Below are 15,854 nucleotides of genomic sequence, written 5' to 3' on the forward strand. Positions count from 1 at the left end.
CATATGGTTGCTCTGTTATATCTGTTTCTTTTAATTTTTGACGGATTCCCACGGACGCTGCTTCACCTTTAATGTTAGCTAATAGTATAGCCGAGACCTGTTTGAAATCTTTTAGTAATTTCATACCAAGATTTAAAGCAGGTTCTGGTCTGTATTCATTTTCAATCTGTCTTAGGACGTCTGGTATTGCCGCCATAGACACCATGTGTTTTTGTGTAGATTGAAGCAAAAACTGTACCCCAAGTGTCACAATTCTCCACGTGTGGTGCAATCCCCACTGGTAAACAGATTGTCAGAATTCTGTGTTTCTCATGAGGTGTACTATCAGGAAATACTGCCTCTATTTGAGTAATTTTTTGAGATAACCAGAACGGAATTTGTTCCCTTTTTGCGGGCAATTTACCAATGACTGATTGTATAGTCTGTGGTGTAATTTTGTTTGTGTTCCCCTGGTGAGGGGTGTGCTTTGGAATCCTTACAGCAGGTTGGACTGTTAAAGTCCGCATTACTTATTGAACCAACTGTCAATGTATTTTAATTAACTGTTTCACCTGAGCTAACAGTTCTGGACCTGTCATTCTTTCAATGTCAGGATGTGGTGTATAGCTGGCTAGTACCGGCCATGTTGCTCCTGGTCTACCTAGTGGACCAAGCCTGGTAATGTGATTTTGATGTTGTAGGGCACCTTTAAACCAGAGCTGATGCTCTTGGTAAGTTAGTCGAATTTCAACGTCCTTGTAAGGAACGTATTCCACTGGAGGTTCCTCTACTTTGTAGTAGTGGAACTCATGTGTTACTGCATTTTCTGCAGGAAACTGAATCCATGAATAGAATACCTTAGTCTGCCGATATTCATGTGCCTCCATAACAAATATTACTTTACCACCTCTCGATGATACTTCATTTTCTACACTTTTTATAGTTATGGTTTTTCTTACATTTGCCGGGATCGTTATAGCACCCGGGTCGTTTTGTTGGAGACTTGTGTCGTCTAAATCTGCTTGAGCTGCTGCTGCAGCTCTATCCAATTCCTCGTCACTACTCATTATTTTGTTTACTGAAAGTTTGCAGAACAAGTTTCAAGGAAACAAAAGGTAAGGTGCACAATATTTTTGGAACACTGTATCCCTCAACGTTGAACAAACTTAAAACGAATACATAGGATTTTCGTCCTACTCAGTTTTGACGGATATTTCCCTTTAACCCACTCCAGACACTATTGGAGTATTTTACGGGAAAAGGGGTCCATCTGAAAAGCACGACTGAGTTACTCTAGTATCTAGCGTTTAATTATCGCCTTACCAAACGTTGGGCGCCATGTAGTGTAGTTCTTAAATTCCCAATAGGCCCTGCGCATTGGAATAGTATATACTATAGATGTGACGTAGGACTGAGGTCTACTAGGTCTCTATTGAATATACTAAACTTAATAGTGAGTGCCAGCTAGCTCATGGGTCACTAGAAACTTTCTCGAATACACAAGAAGGGATTATTTTCTGACAACCGCATAAACATGACCACTTTGTTTCCCAAGAATAAGAAATATATCTTTAGAGTCGCAGAAACAATAGATAGCTATTTCACTCAGTCAATCGTGCATGCTTCGTTTCACCAGAAGTGCAGAGAAATAGAGAGACGGGCATTTTCAATAAAAGTTATTTATTGAACAGTCTTCTTTCTCCTGCAAAAGAAATGAACTGCTACAATTGCAATACTTAGCATGAAGTAGGGTGCGTACAGTAAAAAGAGTATTACAAAATAATATTGTAATAGCATGATATGGTTTCTAAGCCATAGATAAATACGTAAAATACATGCATTAATAAATAATGACTAAAAGTACTCAACTGGTGCTTCTAAAATACGCCTACCCCGGTGTACCTAACCTATGCCTAGTACAAAGGAAGAAGTAAGTGAGGTGTAGCTTAGTTTTAGTATTTTTTGCCAAGAATCTATTCCAGGGATTCTATAAGGGTCTAATCAGATCCGTACCTTGGTTTAGAATGAAGAGGTCTGGTATCTCTCTCTCTCAAGACTCGATTTCCCAGCAACCCGCAAGGGTAGCCTGGAAACACTGAAGCTGGATTTCTCAGCAGGAGAAAAGACAGCATCTCTCTCAGTGCGTCAACGGGAGGGTCGGCTTCCTTCGGCACTTGATCGGCGAGCTGTGTCGTGTAGGTAGATAGTCGAACTGCTCCAAACCACCGTGTGTTTGCCTGGGCAAGTGTGGGCATATTTATACCTTGAAGGTACCGAGATTGACGTAAGGTTGGTCATAATAACATCAGCAAAGACTCAGCTCTTTGAAAACTCATGTTTTTTGGGATAAATTAATATTCAAGCAAGGGGAAGTCCCTGACTACTGAAGGTGGGTTTTTCCAAGAAATCGTTGTGGATTTTCGGAACTAGTGGAAGTAGCTGTGCCGTATTTGGACTGCATGGGCTAAGTCTAAATATGGTTATGATTTCTATGCCTATATAAGGATAGGGTGATTTACACCTATATATGGGCATGAATCGGGAAAATTACACTAGGGTCCTAAATTCATATACAACAATTTATTTCATCATTAGAAAAAAAGGCAGGCGCTGAGTACATGCTCTCTGCCAATAGACGTGGTCCTACACAGCTTTCCTGCGTATGAGGTAGCTAGGGACCATCGATGTGGCAGTTGCCTTTTCTGGTAGTTATGAGTGAATCCTAGCTAAGAAAAATACAATCTCGGGCACCATGCGATATTTATCCACCAGTTTTGTGTGTTAAGATCCAGTATGTAATGCCATGCACCCAGAAGCTCTCTGTACCGACCTACACCCCCTCTGCTCTGAGACTACAATGCATCTCCTCGTTGAACACTGCTAGACCTGGAATTCATCTGTTTCCATTTGAATTGAGCCAGTCACTCTTCCTTGGCACTGTACTACGGGTCTGCTGCACTTTAGCAACCCCTCGATGTAGGGCAGTGGACTAGGTCACATTCACTATGGTGAATCTCATAAGGATGATCATGCAGGTCAATCTTATGACTCCTTCTCTGCACCAAAGGCTGAAACGCCTTCCTATGTTCTAACCAGCAGGCAGAGGGGGAACTACACTGGATAAATACCGGGCCTTTGCTCCCAGCTTCAGCAGAGGCTGAGACTTCTCTGCGACTTGTCTGGGGATCCCCTCTCCTTGACACCATCTCAGTTTATGCCCTCTACTCCAGTCTGAGGTCCAAAATGCTATGCTGTACATGTCTCCCAGCTGCACCCGTCCAGGCCACATTCTGTGTCCAGTCAAAATGGTGCAGCGATTGTATCCTCACTATTTCCCTGGAAGGTGAAAGGGCTGAGGACTCTGCCACGTTCAGTATTTGAACTAGTCCACTGATTGCTGTAGTGCACAATATTCAGTTTGATTGGAGCCCTGGCAGTTGTTGAAAACAATAGTCTTCTGTAAATCGATAGGACCTAGATTTGTGTATCCATGCTGTAGGAAGAGAAAGTAGCTACAGTGTCAGGTGAAAAACCAGCACAGACAACTGGATGCTGCCAGTTGGTCTTTACATCTTAACATCTTAACCCTGGCGGGAGCCCATTGCTCTATTTATAGCACAAGTTTCTCACAAGAGTCTGACTGTAAGAGTGGTTACCATTATATGTGGCTGTGACTTCTAGTCCACAGGTTGTTTCTCATTGAGAGTGCTCTCCACCCACCACTTCAGTCTAAACACACAACGATTAATCTGTTCTTTCAAGTAACTGAGATTAATTCAAGCATTCTATCCATCACTTTTTTGTATACTTCATTGTGACCGTGTGGGAAAGTGAGTTTCTGTTTCAGTACCCCCCTGCACACGTTTTTTACCTGGCTTTTGATGCAACTTTGACTGTAGATTACTGGGCCCCTTCTGTCCAGGATCCCAGTACCAGAGTTCTTTACCTAAAACTGCACTCTGATTGACAACTTCAGACACTCCTGTAGGTCCCTTGTAAATAGTACCCCTGTTACCTAGGGCATTGGGACTAAAGATGATCCTCTAGGGACCCCTCACCAAGGTCATGCAAACTGCTACTGTAGCCTATATGCCTTGGTGCTGACAAAAACGAAAATGTCGACATGGCACACTGCCTGTGTACCATGTTAAAGAAGCACTGCCCTTCTGACCTTTACATGAGGCCCCCTGCTCATCAGCACTGGGCTGCTGTTTACTCAACTCTGTACTAATATTAAAAATGTATTAAATAAACTGGCAAGCATTTAGTTAAAGATTAATTGAAGTTGAGCAAAGTAAATAGCGGGTGTCCAGTATCGCTTAATTTTGGGAACACCTTGAAGGCATTTTGCAGCAAACGATTAAAAATATGATAGTCTCTTCATAATTTTAAAATCCAATAATGCCGAACCATTTCATAAGAATTTAGGGACATTCATTATCCCCCCCACTGACAACAGTGCCAGTGGTGAATTGGGAGCCGGGTTAGTTGTTATGTGTATCCTTTGGGTGGCCTAGGTTGCTGCTACACATAAGTAACATTTTCACTTGTTGAATTAAACACAAGAAGGTTTTGTACAGTGCACATCCTAAAGTCATGTTTTTCGAAATCCGCTCACGTGTGATAATGTGGAGGGGGGGAGTGGAAAGAGACAATTGTCAAGGACCAAACAATTTGGCGAAGTGGGGAAGCCGGGATTGAGCCCAGGTTTTCTGGTTTCCCTTCGTGCACTTCAGTCACTGGATTTACATGCTCCGCTTCCACTACAATCCCCCCGAGCTCCCATAGGGAAACATTAGATGTCTGATCCCGAATTTGACTTCTGCACCCAGCCACCTCTGTGCCGCTGGTGGTGCGGTCTTGGTGCTGATTTGAACCTTGCCTGGTCTTGACTCCAGAACCCGAAGACTGATTTTGTAAGTTGAGTACTTACACGAAAAATTGCATTCTTGTTTCCCTCCCATAGGTTAGCGTTGAAAAGCCTGAACATTGCACTGTGTCCACTTCTTAAAGTATAACGTATTTTTCCTGAGAAATGTACTTACCTTTTTGTGAGCATCTTGGTCTTGAAATAAACCTTGAAAAAAGCATATTTTTCTAAAATTGGTATTGATCTCCTTTTTGATTCATGCATCATTTATTATCACTTTATGCTTAACAAATGTCTTGCACTCCTGCGTTGGCCTGAGGAGGCTCGTCCACGCTACCACAAATAGAGCACTTTGGATTTACATTGAGCTCTGTACACTTCTGGGGAAATCTCTGGATTCATTGCTCGACATAACCAACTAGTGGTATACCATATACAGAGCCAGCTTCCTGCAGATGGGTATGCCCAGACGCGGGTCCTGTGCACACTGTCACTGGAACCAAACTGAAGAGCCCCAATAAAAGTGAAATCAGTCCTAGGTTTTTTGAGTTCCGGGTGACCTGGCCTGGCAATTCAGCCTGAACTGTTCCCACTGGAGCAGAGTTAAGACTAATTTGCAAACGGCTGGGTCCAAACATAGGTGGCATGGTGTGAAAAATAATGATGGACTGGAATGCAGCCCTGAGCAATTATCGGTGGCTGGGATTAATTTGTGTAGCCCATACATCACCTTTTTATATACCTCAGTGTGACACCTGTTCTTTAAGAAATCTACTGGCGTGGGTGCCTATAAGCACAGGAAAGTCAGGGTTATAACTTGCAACATACAGGTTTGCAGATGTGATCAATTTTAATTTAGCAGCGTTTGAAGCAGTTTTAGTTTTGCCACCAGTTGGCAAGCTATCCACAAGGCTAATAAGAGAAAAGCGCTTCCAAACTGAGTGATGAAGTCACCATTTTTTTGTAAATATCTTTATTGCATTTTGTCTTTTTCCTGATACATATAAACTAAACATTAGTATATGTCGCACTTATAACAAGATCATCGTTGCTGTGCCACCGTATACACAAATCAAGGTATTCCCATTTTTTTTATTTTATTTTATTTATTACATTTGTAGAGCGCTCTGTTACCCGGAGGTGTCCTGACGCTGGCATAATTGAACTAGTATGAGTGGGTAGCAAGGGATTAATGGGTAAAGAGCCAGGTCTCCCATCTTACAGTCATAGCATTTTTTGCATCTGCATCACAGAAGTTGACGTGCCGTTACAAAATACCATGGACTTCAACAGCCCACGCTTATCGTCACCTCCAATTGAAGAGCTGGACGTGTCTATCATATGAGCCTCTTCTTAACAGTGGTTATCAGTATGCAGGCATAACAATGGTAGCAGAGGTTCATGGCTCATACGCAGCTCAACTGTAGGGTTACAACACACAATGTTGCGTGGGCAATAAAAAGTGAATGTCAGAACTGATTGCGAGACATCTACATTTTTAACATCTTAACCACAACTAATGAATATCAAATAAAATCAAAAGAAAAGGAAATATCAAATACGTAAAAGAATATGTACCTAGTATATTAGCTGCCGTTTGAGTTGAGTCGTGCCTAGGCTTGCGTGCTTGTAGTGGATGTGAGCTGCTTTTCCTGTACTGTGTAGTCGAATGGACATCAGGGCATCTTGTGTCTGTATTGTGTCTATGAAATGTCACGATGGAATGTGGTGTCATTGCCTAACCCGACACACAACATCTATGGGCCGAGGTGCCTTTTGAGTATGGCGTGTCTGTGTCACCCAGGCGACATGCTAGGCATTATCTCCTGCTTGTTGCGGGGGGGTGTAATGCACTGTAGTATTGGAGTGTGTAAGGGCTTTAAGGATATCATCCTAGGCCTGTGCGATGGGATACTTACGCAACCCCGCTGTTTCTACCCTATAAAGAATAGTGCTCTCCGCCTGTGCCCAAATCTCCAGGGATTTCAACCTATGGGGTGCCTCCGGAGGGTCCTTGTGTTTCCACCTCCTGGTTATCAATCGTTTTGCGGTTATTAGGCCTAGGTCACGAAATCTCGAACGTACTTAGATTTAGTTTGTTTGTAAAATCCAAGAACACAGACCTCCCATGTGTTGGGTACCTCGATGCTAGTGCTGCTTGTAAGTGTCTCCGTTATCGCGCGCCAGTAGGACAGAAGGAGGGGGCAGGACCACAGCATATGTAGTAGGTCAGCGCCTAGAAGCCGGCATCTCAGACAATCGGAAGTGTTGATGTTAAAGTTTTAATTGATCTTATCTGGTGACAGATACACTCTATGCAATATGTATGTTTCTATAAGTTTAAATTGTGAATTGCGCGGTATGTGTGTGGCACTGGCTAAGACATGTTCCCATTCCTTATCGGTCCAGGGTCGGCCTCTGTCCTCAGTCCAACGTGCACAGAGTCTCTGTGATGGTTTTCATACTTGTGTAAGCATGGCTTGCACTAGCCAGTGGATCACATGTGACCCCTCTCCCATCACATGCAAATACTGCAATAGCTGTTGCGTCGGTGGCTCATTTGTCAAGTCTCCCAATGCTAGCGTCCGCATCCGCTTGATGGCTGCATGTAGAAGGAACCTACCCACTGGTAAACCGTTAACCGCTGTCAGGGTTGCAAAAGGCAGAAGGGCACTGTCCGCGTATAGGTCTCCTAGCGAATCCACTCCTGCATCGGTCCAAGGTGTCAGCATTACATCTGTTACAGAGTCTCTGCCTCTGTGTGTCCCGATAAGTGGCAGCATTGGGGCATAAAGGATCGTATCTTTTGTGAGTTGAAGGCTCCTCTGGTAGCATCTATGGGCTAATACAATATGTGTCTGTGTCGGGCGGGGAAGATTCGCCAGTGGGTGAAACAGACTATAAATTTGAGTCTGTGTCCATGATGATGACTCGGTCGCCGTGTCCGCCAGGTTCTTTGCACTCAGCCACTTTGTAACCCATTATAGCTTTGCAGCTAAGTAACATAGTTCCAAATGAGGAACGGCCCAGCCTCCACTCTCCGGTGGTGCATACAATTTCTGAAATGCTATTCAGGGCCGCCCCGCACTCCAGATTAGACCTCTGATTAATTCCTCTAGCTCCCGAAACAGTCGTACCGGAACATATACCAGAAGGTTTGCAAAATAATACAACAGCCTTGGCAGTACTATCATTTTGGTTCAGGTAATACGACTCATCACATTGAGCGGTAGAGTCTTCCAGAATTGTATTTGCGCCCTTACGGAGGAAATGGCGTGCACCAGGTTACCCTCCAATATGTCTGCTGGGGATCTGTAGCTATATATGCCTAGGTACCTGAACGTGGTCGGGTATCAAGCAAGCGCAGACCCGTTGATAACTATATCCGTCGTGTCCATGTCCTCATGGAAAGAATAGGCTCCCGATTTAGCCCAATTTACCTCAAGGCCTGACACTTCCTTGAAACTACGGAATAGCGCGGATATGACCGGCGGTACAGCATGTAGGTCTCATGTACTGCAATAGGTCGTCTGCATATAGGGACACTGTGTGGAGACCATCATCCAAGGGGACACCCCAGTCTGCGCCACTCACTCGGAGCAGAGCCGCCAGTGTTTCCATGGCAAGGTAGAAGAGCAATGGGGACAAAGGGCATCCCTGCCTAGTTCCACGTCTGACTCTGATTGTGTCAGAGACGAGCCTGCCTGTGCCGGCCCGAACTGTGGGGCACTGGTACAGTAATTGCACCAGTTGCAAGTACCCGTCTCCCAGCTCGTACTTAAGCAGGACCGCTGCGAGATAGGGACACTCCAACGAATCGAAGGCCTTCTCTAGGTCCAGCAACAAACATCCAGATCGTGGCCAGTTCTTTGTTGTGTACCTTTGGATTCTAAATAGTCTATGTATATTAAGAGAGGTGCTCCTGGTTGGGACAAATCAGTTTTGATCGTTATGTACCAGAACTGGCACAAATGGGGCTATTCGTTTAGCCAGGGCGGAGGCAAGTATTTTATAGTCTGTGTTCAACAGAGCCAGTGGTCGGTAGGCGCCAAGGAGTTCAGGGTCTCTGCCCGGCTTTAAGAGGGAGATCAGCGTTGCCTCATTTTGCGTGGGCGTGAGGGCTGAGTCATCTAGAGCCGTTGCATATACCCACAATAATTCCGGTATCAATGTGTCTGAGTAAGCTTTGTAAAATTCAGCCGGTAGTCCGTCTGGACCCGGAGATGTACCATTCGAGAAAGAGAAAATACTATCCCTTATTTCCTCCGGTAGCAGGGGAGCACCCAGTTCCTCTTGTTGACGCTCTGTCAGCTGCGGCAGCGTCGGAGCAGAAAGGAACTCCTGTATGATCGTGTCTGTAGCTAGCAAACAAGACCTGTACATTGTGGTATATTGTTCCACGAAGACGTTGTGTATGCCACTCTAGGTATGCACCATGTCGCCTTGTGAGTTCCGTATGGATGTCACGGGCGCGGTGACTGCATCCTGCCGCACCAGCCATGATAGCAACTTGCCAGGCTTGTCTCCCATATGATGGGTGCGTGCCGCGTGTGCTGCATAGTTTAAATTGCAGAGCCGGTCTAGCAATCTGGAGTGTTTTTCTCTATCTCGTGTCAAGGCCTCGTCATTGCCCTCTAGTGCTTCACCTTCCCTTCGGAGCAGTGCATTTTCAAGATGTGTGAGTTCAGCCTCCAACTGTCTCCGCATACCCGCCTGTGCACAGAGGCAATCACCCCTGACCACTACTTTAAACGCGTCCCATTCCACCTGAGGTGTCATGGCTGTGTCAGTATTTTCTTCACAGTATTGTGTGATATTAGTGGGTAGTAGGCTTCGGAAGGGTGCATCCAATAGCATATCTGGTTGCAACCGCCAGGTTGGAATTGGCGGCCGGCGCTTTCCCCACGACACCTCTAATATATGTGGGTTGTGGTCTGAATGTGTCCTGTCTAAATAATAAACTGCAGATATATGTGGGAGCAATTCCTCCGAAAGCATGTAACGGTCTAATCGCACATGCAAATCATGAGCACCTGAATAGTAGGAATATACCCTGTCATGGGAGTTGCGATGTTTCCAGACGTCCCTAAGACGCCATTGCGTTGCCCAGTTGGTTAAGGCCTTCATGGCATTGTCTGTGTTTGTGCCCGGAAGGGGTGGAAAAGAGCGGTCTAGTAAGCTGTTGTAGTCTCCCCCCAAGAACATAGGTATATCATGCCATGGCGCTAGGACGTGTGATATACTATCAAAAAAGCAGCATGTTCTGTATTGGGAGCGTATAGTGATGCAATTACAACATGCTGGCCATCCAATGTGCCCTTAACTACAACATATCTGCCCTCCTTGTCTACCATTGATTGTGTGATTTCAAGTGGGACCCCTGGTCGCACCCATATCAGGGTGCCTCGCGCAAAAGCCGAATACCCTGTGCCATATAATTAGCCATGCCAGCGGCGGTGCAAGCGTTGGATTTCTGGTTTGGCCAGGTGTGTCTCCTGCAGAAGAGCTATTTGTATGTGATGTCATTTAAGGTACGAGTATATCTGATACCTACGTGACGGTGAATGCATGCCCCTCACATTCCATGTACCAATTTTAAGCGCAGACATAGTCCTTACAATGTAATAAGTGGCCATGTATCTGCAGCAGCCCAACAAACATATGCGGTGCAGATAACCCGGCACTGCACAACTTCCCTACCCTAGCATGCTGACTCGTGGCATTTTGTGTTGTGTAAAATGGCATAGAATAAAAGATGTTTCGCAATAAAAACCAAAACAAGAACATAAGCATGAACAATTCCAAAAGGGCGATAGTGCAACCAGCAATCGTCCAAACTCTCAATAGAGTTAAGTCAAAAATGACCTGGGGAGGGGAGTGCCCTGCGTATTACGCACAAGTAACTTACGATATGTGTGTCCAGTGTCTCAGAGGCTCCCCATTTCTAGGCAGAATACACTATAAAGAAGGCAGTTAGTGCAGGATCACCCGCCAGGCGAACGATGTGAACTGAAGCCCATGCGGTAGCAACAAAGCGTGCAGTTAGGTCCCGCCCTTCCCTCCCATATCTTGATGCCACCCACGACCTCATGGGAATACACAGAATCTCAGCTGCGTCTATTACGTATGGCTATATCGTTAACTGCATTCCTCCACATATGAACCACAATACCTCAAGTCGCAGTCCAACCAAGGATCGTGTATCGCAATGTTCATAATAATGTGTCTGCCGTCTGCGGAGTGACATCTGGCTGCTCCGTTGAGTCCTGTGAGATTTACAGGCCATATATTCGCTCGTCATCACTGGATAGGTCACGTTGGCTGAAGTTGGATGCGTCCTCAGTCACCAAGAGCCGCCGATCTCCGCCACTGCCTGCAGGGCGCGCTGAGAATCAAAGCCGAGTGCGGTCCTACAGTTGGTGAAGGTGATGTACGCTTCTCCGACTATCTTTGCTCTCTCCGGCGACGGCAGAAGGGACCCCTTAGTTTCAGTAAGGTCGCTGTTGCGGCAGTGTCTCGAGGTCCCGCAGTAGTGAAGGTGTCCAGCCAGTCCTCTGCCTCCTCCGGTGTGGCGAAGAAGTGTGTTCTATCACTTGCGACTACCCGCAAGCGTGCCGGAAAGAGCAGAGAATATTTCAGGTTGCTTTGCCGAAGGCGTTTTTTCACTGCCATGAATGAGAATCTCTGCCTCTGCACCTGGATAGTATAGTCTGGAAAAAATATTATTCTATGATTATGTGTATATTTTGCAGCTTCCTGGTTTCCTATAGGATGGATTCCCGGTCTCGGTAATTGATGCGTCGGAGGAGCATGGCTGTGGGTTCGATCCCTTGGGAGGGGGTCTCGCTGGGACTCTATGTGCACGTTCTATGACAAAGTGAGGGGAGAGGGTCCCCTCCGGCAGTAGTTCTCTGAGCCAATTCTCCATGTGTAAGGTGGGCTCCCTTCCTTCTCAATGTTCCGGCACACCCACAAAGTGCACATTGTTCCGTCGTGCCCGCCCTTCAGCATCCTCGGCTCTGTCCTCCAGGAACTCCTCTCTGTTTAGCAAATACTGTACATACTTGTCCGTCTGGGCCACCTGCGATTTGATGTCAGCAAGTGTGGTTTCCAGAACAGTGGTGCAGTCAGTTAGCTTCAGGTGATCTGCATGTAGATGAGTGAGGTCGATGGCCACCTTTTCGATTTTAGATTCCAGGGAGGTGCGGGTCTGATTGATAGTTTCTTCCAGCCACTCTAAAGAAGGTTTTCCTGGCACTCGGCCCGCACGGTACATTGAGCTGCGGCCCGTTTTATGCACTTTAAGACTGCCGTCAAAGCAAATGGCGAACCATTATGGAATTCAAACCTTCGTCTAAATAAGCCCCGGATTGCATCGATATCCCCCGCCAAGCTCCCTACAAGCCCCTTGAATGACATTGTTGACACACAGCGGACGACTATTAACCGCACCGTGGAACACCTTACCCAGGAGACACGCTGATACTCAGCCCTCTTGCAGACCATCACCCCTCCCTATTGAAAATTAGTTGAATTGAGAACTCTGCACACTCAGATTATCTGTCTGGTCCTGATGAGAATCGGACAAAGGGTCCGGTTCGAAACGCGTCGACCTTGTTCGTTTGGTTTTTTTTTTTGTCAAAATAACTGTACACATTAATGTGTTAGGAGTACTTTTGTATATTAAGTATTTACAGAAAAATTCTTCTTTCTCATGTTCAAAAAATATTTTCTGGATTAAGGCGTTGACTATTTTTTCCCCATGTTGTCTGTTGGTTTATGTGTGTTTTGTGTTGTGAGTTGGAGGGAGTGAAAGTATGATTGGTAGACGAGTGTTTTTCAAGATAGTGTGAAAAAGTGTGATATTTGTTTGTCCATTTATGTGGTGTATGTTTGTTTTCCCAATTTATTTTGAGGTGTTTCTTCATATATATATATATATATATATATAAAAAAAGATTTTATTGTGGTTGTGTTGTTCCCCAAAAATTTTCTAAAAAATAAATAAATAATGATGGATTAACTCAAAACTTATGGCTAATAATTGTCTGTTTGTTAGCCTTAAAAACAAAGGATTGTTTGTAATTGAACTCAGTACTGGCATCTTCGTTCTTGATTATATTAATAGACTCTGCTTTACTGAAGGTGAGTCAAAGCCCTTGTTCGGTTTTTGAGCTCTATTGCGGCGAGCACCGCATCCAGTTTAGTCACAGTTTGATCCATGTGTCCCTGCTTCGCCATTTTGTCTGATTTGGGCTTGGGCGGCAGCGGAAGGGCCTGTGTTCCTCCCGTTCCGGTCGCGCTCAGGTGCCACCCGACATGAATCGTAGAGTTTGCACACCAATTCTGTTTCGTGTGTGGCAGGATCCCCAGGCAACGTCTCCAGGGTGCAAAGCTTCACAGTGTGGCCCGCGTCAACGTTAGTGAGTCGCGATCAACAACTGCTTCACAGCCGGAGACTTTAGCGGCAGGGCTCCTCCGCCACGCGCAGGTATCTCCTCTGCAGCACAACCACCATCCACACCTCACTGTCATTTAGGTCGCACCAGGCAGTGGTGCGTATCTTTGCCTCAGGAAGGTGCCAGGCACAGACTGCGTCGGTGGTGTGACTGCCTGCAGGCGACAGCAAGACCCAACTCTGGACACCACCCAAGTAACCTGCACGGGTTCACTTAGGTGTGGCATGCCAGAGCAGAAACACGCCCACGCCAGCAGTACAGCAACTGCCAGTGTAACAGTGACAACTCCTTGCCGCCACAGACTTCGGAGTGTTGTGTACCAAAATGGTGTCTAGGTGCCCGCACACACAGGCATCAGGTGGGGCAGGTTGAAATCTCCCCATGTATTGCCACACAGTTCACAGAGGGGCGCCAGCAGTTCGCTCTATATCACACTGCCTTGGGTGTATCTGAACATGTCTTCGCCGCACTTAGCGATGTCTGAAGTGGCATCATAGAGGGCAGTGACTGACCAAAAACGGATCTGTGGTATGCAGCAGGCAGCTCCCCAGGGGGGCTCGCTCCATTCAATCGTGCCGTGAGGGCCACAGCAGTGCCGACAATCTGGGCAGCGTCATCTCCCTCTATCTCTCTTTCATCTCAGCAATGGCCAGCAGTCGGTTCGCGGGGTTTCACGCAGCGGCCAGACATAGGGGGTCAGCAGGAGCCCCAGCCACGTCCTGCCGCTCATCGGCAGGTAATTATTGGGTCAGTGGCAGGGTAGGCGGCAGCAGTTCTTTCCTGCTTTCGGGGTCTCTCCCACCGTAATCTCACCGTAAGGGCAACGGCAGCACAGGGAATCCGGTCGGTGCCGCATCGGCCACCTCCCTTCATGCACAGCAGTGGCCAGCAGCCGGTCCAGGGGGCGCCGTACGGTGGGGTCGTGCCGACGATCCAACAGGGGACCCAGCCCCACCTAGCCGCCCACCTATGGGCATATATTCGGTGGCGGGTGAACAGCCTCAAGTGTCTCCCATCAGCGGCGGCTCACATACCTCAACCGTGCCGTGATGGCAACGGCAAAGCAGGCAACCTGAGCAGCGCCACCGTCTACGTTCCACCCCTTCTCGCCGCAGCAGCCGATCCAGCGGCCTCATGCAGCGAAGGCAGGCAGGCGACGCAGCAGTGGCCCGACCGCACTCCAGCGCCCATCAGCAAGTGTTCAGCCAGGCGAGCAGTCACAGCCCGCCTCCATTGAATCATTGTAGCTGCTCCATCTTCTAAAGCCTTATGGGCGGAGCAAAGCCCCGGGCTCGCGTAGTCCATGTCGGCCACAGGGATCGTGCATCAGGCAGCCCACCCAGACTAAGTTCGCAGAGCGGGGCCCAGGCAGGATAAAATCGACGTGATGAAGTCACCATACAAGTACAAAGACTTGTTAGACATTCTGTAGGCATGAGCGTTCTATTTATCTTTTCTTTTTTAATATAGTAGAGTGGTGTGGCTCACTGGTTAGAGGCGGCAGACCCGGAAGCAGGAGTCGGCCCGGGACCAGGGTTCAATTCACGACACGGCAGGGTCGTGGACCAGGGTCAGCGAACTCGATAATTCTTGCCTCGGTGTCTACTCTAACCAGGGGTCCCACTCGGCAACTCTGGGCATTAGCTTGCCTAATCTCCACAACGACCCCATCAACGCCGGGGATGCCTGGCTCCACCTTGGGGACTCCCAGTAGGGACCATTCCACAGGGAAAGCCAGGACTGGTTCCCCAGCGGTATACCGCGCCAGGATACTCCGGTAGAATTGTGCGCGTTACAAAACAGCATATAACATAACATAACATACCATATATTCAGTCATAAAATTGTCAGCTCTTGGTGTCCAGTTTGTTTTTTGATTGAAAGACTTCAAAAGACCTTAGCTAGTGGATATTAACCCCTAGGTACATAGGCATAATTTTTTGTATTCAAATTCTTAACCATTTTTGGCAGTTACTAGTTCTCCCTAAATTGATACCATCTACATGTTTTCCGGGCGTGCCAGTGTTATTCTATTTTCTCATGTTGTTGAATGAATAAGCTGTGCTGACTCTGATTCTCTACAAGTTTTAATTGCTCTCACATTTTCTTTATTTCATTCTTCTTAGGTGATAGTAATGGGAGCCACTAATCGCCCACAGGATCTTGACACAGCTATAATGAGAAGAATGCCATCACGGTTCCATATCAACCAGCCTGTAAGTAGTTCCTTATTCCAGGCTTGGGCACATTAACATCCTCTACTGTTAAAACTAGCCAGATGTTTATATGAGAGATGTTTTCTATATAATAAAATATTGAAAATGGAAAAAACATAGCTTTTCCTCCGTTTTAGTTGTCATTGTGTCTTCCTCTGAAGCTATGGTAACTGACTCCATTGTTCACAGTTAAGTGCACCAAGTCCCCACCTGCTTATCCCCGTCTCTCTGTGTCATGCCCAATATTTTGCCCGCCCCTCATTTGCCTTGGTTCTTTCAAGAGTCTTTGACCTTGTATCACAGGGTTCTGTTCGCATAGGGGGACTCTCT

At 46.6% G+C, this 15,854-nt stretch overlaps 1 protein-coding gene across 1 annotated transcript in view; it reads left to right on the top strand.

The window, feature by feature from the left end:
- Positions 1 to 15,854, top strand: part of ATAD1 (ATPase family AAA domain containing 1) — a 283,160-nt gene that overhangs the window by 129,199 nt on the left and 138,107 nt on the right. The window contains exon 7 of the mRNA XM_086921956.1: positions 15,435 to 15,524. Coding sequence (XP_086778082.1) covers positions 15,435 to 15,524 — 90 coding nt within the window. The remainder of the gene's footprint in view (positions 1 to 15,434; positions 15,525 to 15,854) is intronic.

Source organism: Lissotriton vulgaris, chromosome 5, assembly GCF_964263255.1.
Source record: "Lissotriton vulgaris chromosome 5, aLisVul1.2, whole genome shotgun sequence".
Lineage (NCBI taxonomy): Eukaryota > Metazoa > Chordata > Amphibia > Caudata > Salamandridae > Lissotriton > Lissotriton vulgaris.